The following is a 10,420-nucleotide window of genomic DNA, read 5'->3' on the forward strand; positions in this document are numbered from 1 at the left end:
ACGATATGAAGCAAACAAAAGTTACTGAATTCAAATATCAAGTCAAGAAAACACACATGTATTTTAAAATTTCCAAGGGATCTGTGATTGGAAATCCCATTGTTGTTGTTGGTACCCCTCTTGTTGTCCGTTAGCATTTGGACTTGTACTCATCTGTCTTTCATCGGTCGGTCCTTTTTTCCATTGATTAACAGTTTGGCATTGTTGTTGAGGTTGTTGCCCCTGTTGTTGTCCTTGCTGTTGCTGAGGGTATTGGATTTGCATGAAAGCGCCTTGGTTATCTGGGGAGACTGGTGCCTGAGAGTTGTTTTGTTGACTAGTTTGTGACATTCCCGACGAACCGAACACCAAGTTCCCATAGTTGAGTGATGGCATGACGACTTCGCTGAGTCGATATAACTTGACGTCCATAGCGTCTTCTCTGATTTTCATTTGGTAGAGCATTTCCTTCAAGCTGTTAATTTGTTGTTGAGTGTCGACTGTTTGTTTTTGGAGTTGCATTAATTGAGTTAACAAGTATTGATAGACGGACGATTGGTCTTCATTGGGTTGGCTTTGTTGGGGTTGTTTCTTCTTTTGAGTCGACGGCTTTTTTCTTTGGATATTAGGGAGTAACTCGGGGTGGTCTGCAATGAAGCTTTCATGTCTGAAACAAAACCCGCTTTGTGTTTCCAGCTATGTATGAATATCTCTTCGATGACTTTTACTCTTGAAAGTTTTTAGATAGTGGCAACAAACCTTTCTGAATCCATAGATGTTTAATTGACGCACAAACGAGCAGATGTTCGAGTGTTTAAAAAACTTCGGTAAGATGACTTTCGAGAACTCGACGGGGTCCGGGATGATGATCGCTTTCTTATTAAATTCTTCTGACCAACAGATCTATCAATGAATTCCGCACGTGGCATACAACACTTCTATAATATTAAATTATATTTTATAGAACAACAAACGTATGTGGACGTTTCGTGGTTGTTTACTAATTCATACAATTTGGATATAAAAGCTACTACAGAAGTCCCTGGTGGTGGTAATTCTACAGACGATTCTTGTTCAATCGGCGTTTTATCAACAGGAATCCCAGCTATAGTCGCTTCGGGGATACACCCAATTTTCTCAGTTCTCACTTCAGACATGTTCTTTTGCATTTTGAGTTTCATGGTCAACTCCCGCTTTTATTTGGCAGAAAACTTCAAACTTCTTCGTGTTAGGAAGTTTTCCCTTCACCAAAGCCTTTTCCTTAACTATTTTCTTACTCCTTTTTATCCACTTTTTTCTTTATTTGTTTATTCTATTAGTAGTATTTATTAATATAATTTTTCAACATCTTTTTTCAAAAGTATACAAAATATATCAATATAATTTCTATACCATTTAATTACTATTAATTTCGTTTAATTAAACCAACGCTATAAATATTCTTTTCAAAAACCTCAACCTCTTTTTTAAAATGAAAGATTTTTTTTTGTGATAATTTCGAGCTTTAACTTTGTGATTAAACATCAATCTTTTTTTTCTGTAATATCATTTCGGTGTAACTCACACTCAGCTGAGTTTCTTCATATGATACACCAACACTCATCAATAAAAACAATTTTAATTATTTGTAATCTTTTTTTGTGAAAACCAATCTTTACAACAAATGCTATAAAATACTATAACATATCATTTATCAGCACACAAAAATAGAGCATACAACAGTTCTAGACAAAATGCTCTATTTTTGCAAAAAAGAGAAAACAAACAAAATGACAATCACCCTTCACTTCCATCCGCTTGGGGACGCAACACCCTAAGCCAAAGTCTTCTCTTCATCAGTTATAGTCGCATTTTTCTCCTTGTCCACGTCCTCCTCTATCTTCAAATCGTCGCAGTTTTCAGCAGAGAAGTTTTTGAATTTTGCGAGGTAGACAACAACACCGAAGAAAATGCCAAAAGCTGTACCCCCCAGAATATCCGAGAAGTTGTGATGGTAGTCTCTTGTCCTGCTAATTGCGACAACCGACGCAATGATCCACGGCATAATGAAAAGTAATAATTTCCATGATGCGTGGCTTCGGCCAAAGATTTTGATTTGACCCGCAACGAAACACGCTGTGAATGACATACCCTTCTTATTATTTCATTTTGTGTTGACAGCGGGTATTATTTCAATTGTGCCAAACAAACATTAAAAATTGTGGAGCTGTGCCCTGACGGAAAGCTCTTATAAACATCGTCAATTTGGTCCGAATTTTCTTCGAGTCTCGCGTAAAAGTGTGGTCGTGGTCTTCCAGCGAATATTTTTGCCCAGTTAGTGAGCGAGAGGCACGATAATGCCGCAAGGAGCAGTGTGAGTGCCGAGAAGACCAAAAATAAAAGAGACTTCTTTTTGACCGAAAAAATGATGATTAAAAGTGCGGGCGGCAAGTAGGCGAGTAAACAACAGGCATAAGTTGGCACAGATGAGTGTACATATGGGTACATCATGTTTACGTTTTGCGACCCGTCGGGTATTTCCATATGAAATGGGTGGATGAACATTGGCACAATACACAAAACAATTAACACAACGTTTATAATAAAGTCCTCGATAAATCCAATCACAACAACCTTGTGAGCGAATTGGGATTTCAGGAATTCTTTAATACCTACCATGATCTTTTGGGGTTTTTAGTTTTCCCTCTTATGACTGTTCTTTCCATTAATTCCAATCCCGTCCGTCATATCTCTTGTGTGATTTGATTTTTTTTTTGGACAAATAATCATTTTAATTGGTTTTTACTATTAAATGTATATCAAAACTTTATCCATAATAAATGAACTTTGAGTGGTATTTGTATATTTTTATTATTTCTTTATTATATTATTTTTTCTATAATATTTTTTATTTTAAAATTACTTAAATTATATTAATAAATTATAGATTAAATAATATTCAAACAAATATTTTTTAATAATTTGGTAAATAGTTGAATTTTTTATTGATTCTAATTTCAAAATATAATCAAAATAACTATAGACAATAATAAAAAGTCAGTTGATAAAATAATCAACTTCAAATTTTTTTTATTAAATTATATATTATTATATTTAAATTATACAAATAATAAACTATCAAGAATAATATATAATTGATATTAAATAAAAATTAAAATAGAAATATTTTTTTTAATTAAAAAAGTTTTATAATAAAACAATAATAAATAAAATGTAATTCAATCAATATAAAAAAACAGAAGAAAATAGAAAAACATTTTTAATAAAAAAAGTTTGGCATTCCAATTCTTAAAATAAAATGATTTGCAAAAAAAAAATATGGTAATAATAAATTTATTTTACTAAACTATTTTATTATATATGTATTACTATAATAAATTTAATTATTGAATTATAATTAAAATAAGATGTTTAAAAAAAAATTTGAAAAAATTATTAAAATATAAAATAATTATAAGTGTCAATTAACTAGTATGTTTATTAATATAATATAGTAAATATATAAATCAAGAAATATATAAATAGAATTACAAGAATTTAACACCAATCAAAAAAAAACACATGACAAATGTTTTAGTTTTTTTTCTAATTTAAACGAAAACTCGATTTACCAAGACGATGAAGAATCACAATACTTCACCAAATACGCGACAAACCCTAAACCACCCCAAAACGCCTTCTCATCGAAATGAGATTCCAATTGTCCAAAACACTTTTTTGATTTCGTTGTTGAATCTAACCCACAAAATTACTCTTTTTCAGTCTTCAAAACACAGGCGGCTTGAAGTCCAAAACATTGACATAGAAAGTGTTGAAGATGACACTTCCAAAAATTCTCTCTACAAAACGATAGATGAAAAAACATATGCTGGAGATGTTGAGGCATTTTTCAACCCTAAAAACAGATTTCTGGCGGAGTACTCAACGTACCTTGTTGACAAATTGACGTCTCTTGGCGCAACATTCAACATGAAAATACAAAAACATATTCACACATTTAATGTTATTCAATCAGTCACATATGACGGTCTTACTTTTTCAGAAAAAGACGTTTTGAGAAAAGGATTCTTTATTAATAAAATATTGGTCAAAAGAATCAAGGACAACGCATCACAAGACAAGGCTGTGTTATTCCCAAAAGACTTGGAACTTATGTCTATTATCATCAATGTGTAATTGTAATTATATTTTTAATTTGTTTAATTATTTGTTTAGTTGTTTAATCTTGTACCAGTCATTTAATACATTTAATTATTTATAATTATATTATGACAGGTTTCGCATTTCGGTGGTTTTAAATAATGAGTTTTGATCTTGAACTTTTTCAATTTTCGGTTTTGTGACCAATTAAGCTTTGTATATTAAAAACAAACATAATAAAAACTAGTTGTTTGTAGTATTTTAATATACATAAAGTAACAAAATTTTAATCAATAATTTAAAAACAATTTTTTGATAAAAATAACAAGAATAACCAAAAATTACACGAAGTATTTTGTATGATTTAAAAAAACTATATTAAACTAAAAATGAATAATAAATCCAGAATAAATGTACTATACATTTATAATTTATAAACTAAAAAAATTGGTATTATCAAACAGCAAAAAAGTTTTTAAGTTTGTGAATTTGAAGAGCGACGAAAAAGGAGTGCAAATGGAATTCGAGTTATAAGTTATAATTAAAGAAATTAAAAAGAACGAATGCAACAAGTGTGAAAAAAAAAAGCAAAGACCGAAAAGGCGAAAGAGAAAAAACGAAAAATATCGAAAAAAACATGAGAATTCAAGAATAAAACTGTGAAAACAGAAAATGCAAGACAAGCCCAATCTTCAATGTAGCTGTTGTCTATGTCAAAAAAGTCGTTTATTCCAACTTGCAAATCCAAAGATTAAAACGACAAAGTTATGTGTTTTAATCTTAAAATCGTTGAAAATGCTTCACCCGGAACTTGAATGTTTTTCGATCAAGACGGACATCGCAGATTTTATTAAAGATCACTGGGGGCTTTTGATTAAACTGAAATTGTGTTTGTTTATATTACATACAATATAATTAATTTATATCTGCTTGAATAGAATGACCCTAAGTTCAGTCCGTCCAATATAAAAAGAGTCTTTTAGACGCTCTCAACCACTGTCCACAAATCGAATGTGGAAAGGATTTTTGCCACGACCGCGGTTATTACAGGCTGAAGGAGGGAAGCTCCGCAAAAGACAAAAGTGACGACAAAGACGAGCTCCTCCCAAAAATTAAAACACCGAAACAAGAGAAAGAGTGTGTCGTGGGGAGCGCAAAAAATGAGATTCAAAATCTAACACTAAATGCCCCGCCACAGCGTGGCGGGGAAAATAGTGTAGAAGAGAAATTGGAAGTCAGTAAGGAACTGTATAGCTGCTACGACGACCTACAACGACAAGTCAATCAGGGAGTTAAAGTATTTAGTTGTTTATACGGGAAATATTTAGCGAATTTGGATGTCAAAAGGAGTGATCTTGTTCGAGATATATTAGAACATCAGACCGAATTGTTCCACCTTTTTGGAAAGAGGAAAATGGAGTGGTGTACATTCAACTAAACACTCCAATATTGTCAAATTACTTTCATCACTTTTTTATTCATTCTTCTCATTTCTTTTTTTTTCGTTTTGGCAATAAACCGAAATTAATTATTTGTTGCATGAAATAATATTAATTACTACAAATAGAGATACTATTATGTTATTAATTAAGTTGTTATTTGTATTGTAACTGATTTTACCATTTTGATTAGTAAGTAAAATAACAAACATTTTAGAAAATTGACTTTTTTATATGTATAGTTCATTGGTTTAATATAATTATTAAAAATAATTGGTTTTCTTTGGGCTAAGGTTCGTTTCCTGGGTTTAATAGGACTAACTGTAATTAAAAGTGCTTATTGATATTTTTTACAGTAGTATATAAATCGTGCTGATTTCCTGCACTCGTTCCTTCAACAGTAAATCCTCACGATTTCGCTAAGTTTGTTTAAAAATGATGATTATTTCTACAATTATTTTAAAAATTTATTATTCCTAAAGTAAAATGATTTACTGTAGGAGGAATGAGTGCAGGAAATCATACGATTCATATACTACTATTAAATTGAATATCAATTTGAAAAATACAAAAAATTAAAATATCTAATATATTTTAAGTTTTTCAACAAAAAAAAATTTATTGTCAAATATTTAAATATTTTTTTAGTTAACTTTTAGTTACAAAAGGAGTCTTGTATTTTGATCAACATTGACAATATTATTGAGAGGTTTAGTTTTATTTAATAGTTTTGTACTTATTAAGTTTAAATATCATCATTGTAAACTTATATTATTATTAGTAATAAAAATACTATATATTTATTATTTAAAACAAAAAAAAAATAGTACAACCAAAAACCACATCAATAACATTCGTTGAAGTTGACCAAATTGTAACTTACAACTTGACATAATGAATAGTTTTAATGGAAGTTTTAGTTAAAAACTACTATTTGACCAATTATGTTGTATCTAAGTTTTTGATAAAACCAAAAACCGTTTGTTTTTGTATTTATGATAGCGAACTTTCAACACCAAAAGTGTTTAATTTTTATGGAATTACGATAAAAACAAAATAATTTCAACAAATCTAGACTTTTTTTAGTCTTTACCATTTTTCTCAATTTGCCTTCAAAAATCAATACTCTCAATTCTATTCAATAAAGATTGCTTTACAAGTTTTATTATAATTATAGTACAGTGAATTACATATCAAACAAGATACTTCTAAGTTTTTTTTTTGTTGACAAAACAAAAAACGTTAAATAAGAATAAATTGGATGTTATTATTGCAAGTAATCGGGATGATCAGCAATAACAATAAAAACAAAAAACCGAATTACTATGTTTTGTCAAAGCAAGTCAGTTTTTTGGGTGTTTCAACTTTTTTTCGGGTTTTAATCAAATTCCCAAAACTTGATTAATTTTACTCCCAAATTACGCAAACTTGCACTTTTGGTGAGTATCACACATTGTCTTAAATAAGCCAAAAAACACTTAGAAGTTATAGAAAAAAAACTCTGATATGAAATAATTATAGTTATTTATTTATTATATTTAGTAAATTACACAAGTCAAGAGGGGTCAACCTCAAAAGTTCCATTGATTTAAAAACCGTTTCCAAAACTCTTAAAGCACAGATATGAGTGTGCTCGAAATGACAACGTCTGAGATTATGAGAAATATTACTCCTGTTGTAGTCCAATGTACACATCGGGACACTGTTCGCGACACTATCGACTCCGTGGAATATAATTGTTTTATTGACACGATATATAAAGAATTATTCGGGATGAACACTGTCGTCTCTACAGACTCGGCGTAGGACTTCTCGTCTTGTAATGTTATTTATTTGTCTCTATCATTTGTTCTATCGATTGACTCTACTTTAAATTTATAGTATATAATTATTATAATATACTATAATACTGATAATTATTTGAATAATAGTATTATAATATAAAAAGAAAGAAATTCCATAATCCAAAACACCCAAATTATCACGTAATTTGAATTATCGAAATTAGTTCAAAAGAGTATCGAGAACTTCCTTTTTGGTGCCTTGGTCGACAGTCTTGTAGAGATCTGTTGACAAATATCTTTCACCGCATGATGGCACAATCACAACGATAGTCTTTCCTTTATTTTCAACTTTGGTCGCTTCACGAAGACCAGCAAGAATAGCTGCACCAGAAGACATACCAACCATGATACCATCATACTTCACAACTAATCGCGATGTCTTCCAAGCGTCTTGCGTCTTAATTGGGATGATCTCATCGACTATATCCTTCTTATAAATGGTTGGCACAAACCCAGCACCGATGCCTTGAATCCCATGTGGACCTTTTGGCTTACCCTCAAGAACAGCAGATTCCTCAGGCTCGACAGCAATCACTTTGACGTTCTTCTTCTGTTTCAAGTTCTCGCCAACACCAATAAGAGTTCCAGAGGTACCAACAGCTGAGATGAAGATATCGACTTTACCGTCAGTGTCTTCCCAGATCTCTTGAGCTGTGAATGCATGTGCTTTGGTGTTATCGGGATTGTTGAATTGATCCGCTACAAAGTACTTCCCTGGGTTCTCTTTGACCATATTTTCCGAGTGAGCGATCGCTCCCGGCATCCCAAGTTTCCCTTCAGTTAGAATTAAGTTCGCGCCAAAGGCCTTCATGATTTGTTGTCGCTCAACAGACATGGTAGATGGCATCACTATGTTCACTTTGAACCCATAAGCAGCACCTACTTGGCACAACCCAATCCCAGTATTCCCAGAAGTGGCCTCCAAGATCTCCATCCCTTCTTTCAAGCGCCCATCCTTTAATGCTTGGTAGACAATGTTAAGTGCAATTCTATCTTTTACGGAAGACATTGGGTTGAAGAATTCCAATTTCACGAGAACGGTAGTGCCAGGTTGAATCTTAGAGTGGTCGGTGACACCATTCAATTTGACTAAAGGAGTGCCTCCAATAGTCTCAAGAATGTTGTTATACACTCTCTTGCGTGGTGCAGATATCGTGATGTTTTCGCCAATCTCCGCCATTTTCTGAATGAACAGTTAAGAAGTTCGACATTTATATAGTGTGTTTCAGCAGTATTCTCAAAGAAGTTTTTAACTTCTTTATAAAACATAATTCATTTTATAGCTTTTTACTATTACGGTATAGCTTGAAAATACTATGATAATGGAATTTACCAATATTCGTGCTTTCGACTGTCGTTTTAAGTCACCACAAGACACTTTTGAGGTTTTTGTAGTTAAATAGTTTCTTCTTAATGTCGCCGAGTCATCAGAATTCAGTTAATTTATTATTTAATAACTATATAAATATAGTATAAATACTATAAAAAACTATTGTTTAGAGTTGTTCAACAATAAATGGCCAATAAGAGCACATTTTGTCAAGATCACAAAAAAAGGTAAAGAACTTTTCAAAAAGTGTCCAGGTGTGCGGTTTTTTCGTGATAATTTTTGTGGAAAAAACTGGTGATCCAATTTGAAATAATAGTGGTCTTGTGTTCACTTAAAGAATGGGAATTTTGCCTGTAGTTAAACACATTTTGCATTGAAAAGAAGTAACCACCTTTTTCATTTTATTTCGAGTCAAAATTGAATTTGTTGTAACTTCCTTCAAATTTGAATAAAAGACAAATTTAATGTTTATAGTAAAAATATATTATACAATAACATTTGTTTTCGAAATAATTATTACTCATTTTTTTGTTTATATTTCTTTGTACAAAAGCACAGTTGTACATTGAAAAGAGAGTCTTATCGTTTTAATTAAAGATCAACCACTCAAAATGAACAAATTGAGGAGAGAAGAAAATTAGTATCAGCAATATTATCTTCCAAAAATACATCCCATTTGATTTATTGGGGCAATTAACCCGATTATTTCAGTATTGATATCATAACTCATTTTTAATTGAAAAAAAAAACAATTTTTGCACCTTATAGTTAAAATAAGTGAAAATGATGTAAAAACTCAAGAATGTGTTTTTTGTGGTATTAAGAAAAAATAATAGTAATATAATAGTAATATAATAGTAATATAATAATAATATAATAGTAATATAATAGTAAATTTAGTAATAATATTATTAGTATAAAACAATAATAAATGTAAAAAACATATAACTTTTGTTGATTCTTATTTACCGAAATTAGTCACCAATAGTTTTTCATCCACCTTTTTGATTTTTTGTTCCCCGCTCTCTACGAATGTTTGACAGAAGAAACACCAATGATTGAACATGAATGTCTTTTGGACGTCAGGAAACTCATTTTTGAAATTAAGGAAGAAGAATTTGGAAGCTCTACTATGTTTAAGTTCATAGCTGTATACGAAATAACAATCTTCGTCTTCTACCGTCTTGACGACAATACTTGTACTAGTTAATAAGACTTTGTCCTCTCGGTTTTGTTCCGTGGAACGGCACAAAAAATGATTGAAAGCTTCCATAGATAACACACCTCCCACCTTCTTATGATTCACTTGTTCAGGGTCATTTCCAATCACGACCAACGGTTCAGACCCATCGGTATTAAATACTTCAGTCTTTGTCCCCAAACAACACTCTTCGTATGGTTCTATAATGAACTTCACTCGACCATTAGAAACTCTGTCCACCACACTAGCACCAACTTCGTCTTTATGGAGTTCAATTTCTTTCTTTTGCTTGTCACCACTGAGGTTTGCATCAACCGTTGAGACATCAACACCATCTACAAAGAGCGACGCCAAGTTACATAATATCATCTTTTCACGACGCGCAGCATGGAGTGCGTTCTGATAGGCAACATTTGTATTGTATTCACTAGCAGCTTGTGTCAACAGTGAAGCCTCCTCCAAATAGTCCATATAACTCTCGTTATAC

The 10,420-nt window shown here is 31.5% G+C and overlaps 6 protein-coding genes across 6 annotated transcripts; 2 read left to right on the top strand and 4 right to left on the bottom strand.

The window, feature by feature from the left end:
* Positions 1–143: 143 nt before the first annotated feature.
* On the bottom strand, positions 144–1,136 carry EIN_391050 (HSF type DNA-binding domain containing protein; the record flags this gene model as incomplete). Its single annotated transcript, XM_004256193.1, has 3 exons — positions 144–675; positions 739–882; positions 954–1,136. Coding segments are annotated over 3 exons (859 nt in total), but the record flags the coding sequence as incomplete, so codon positions are not given.
* Positions 1,137–1,792: 656 nt separating this feature from the next.
* Positions 1,793–2,637, bottom strand: EIN_391060 (phosphatidic acid phosphatase type 2 domain containing protein, putative; the record flags this gene model as incomplete). Its single annotated transcript, XM_004256194.1, has 2 exons — positions 1,793–2,110; positions 2,170–2,637. The coding sequence occupies 2 exons, from the start codon at positions 2,635–2,637 to the stop codon at positions 1,793–1,795; spliced, it is 786 nt and encodes a 261-aa protein (XP_004256242.1).
* Positions 2,638–3,597: 960 nt separating this feature from the next.
* EIN_391070 (hypothetical protein) lies at positions 3,598–4,155 on the top strand (the record flags this gene model as incomplete). The annotated part of the gene is made up of 1 exon (XM_004256195.1): positions 3,598–4,155. One exon carries the CDS (start codon positions 3,598–3,600, stop codon positions 4,153–4,155), a length of 558 nt encoding a protein of 185 aa, XP_004256243.1.
* A 636-nt stretch (positions 4,156–4,791) lies between these two features.
* Positions 4,792–5,557, top strand: EIN_391080 (hypothetical protein; the record flags this gene model as incomplete). The annotated part of the gene is made up of 2 exons (XM_004256196.1): positions 4,792–5,008; positions 5,070–5,557. The coding sequence occupies 2 exons, from the start codon at positions 4,792–4,794 to the stop codon at positions 5,555–5,557; spliced, it is 705 nt and encodes a 234-aa protein (XP_004256244.1).
* A 2,005-nt stretch (positions 5,558–7,562) lies between these two features.
* On the bottom strand, positions 7,563–8,582 carry EIN_391090 (cysteine synthase A, putative; the record flags this gene model as incomplete). The annotated part of the gene is made up of 1 exon (XM_004256197.1): positions 7,563–8,582. One exon carries the CDS (start codon positions 8,580–8,582, stop codon positions 7,563–7,565), a length of 1,020 nt encoding a protein of 339 aa, XP_004256245.1.
* Positions 8,583–9,693: 1,111 nt separating this feature from the next.
* EIN_391100 (hypothetical protein) lies at positions 9,694–10,407 on the bottom strand (the record flags this gene model as incomplete). The annotated part of the gene is made up of 1 exon (XM_004256198.1): positions 9,694–10,407. A coding segment is annotated over one exon (714 nt), but the record flags the coding sequence as incomplete, so codon positions are not given.
* Positions 10,408–10,420: the final 13 nt, after the last annotated feature.

This window comes from Entamoeba invadens (genome assembly GCF_000330505.1).
Source record: "Entamoeba invadens IP1 unplaced genomic scaffold scaff_1105074726403, whole genome shotgun sequence".
Lineage (NCBI taxonomy): Eukaryota > Evosea > Mastigamoebida > Endamoebidae > Entamoeba > Entamoeba invadens.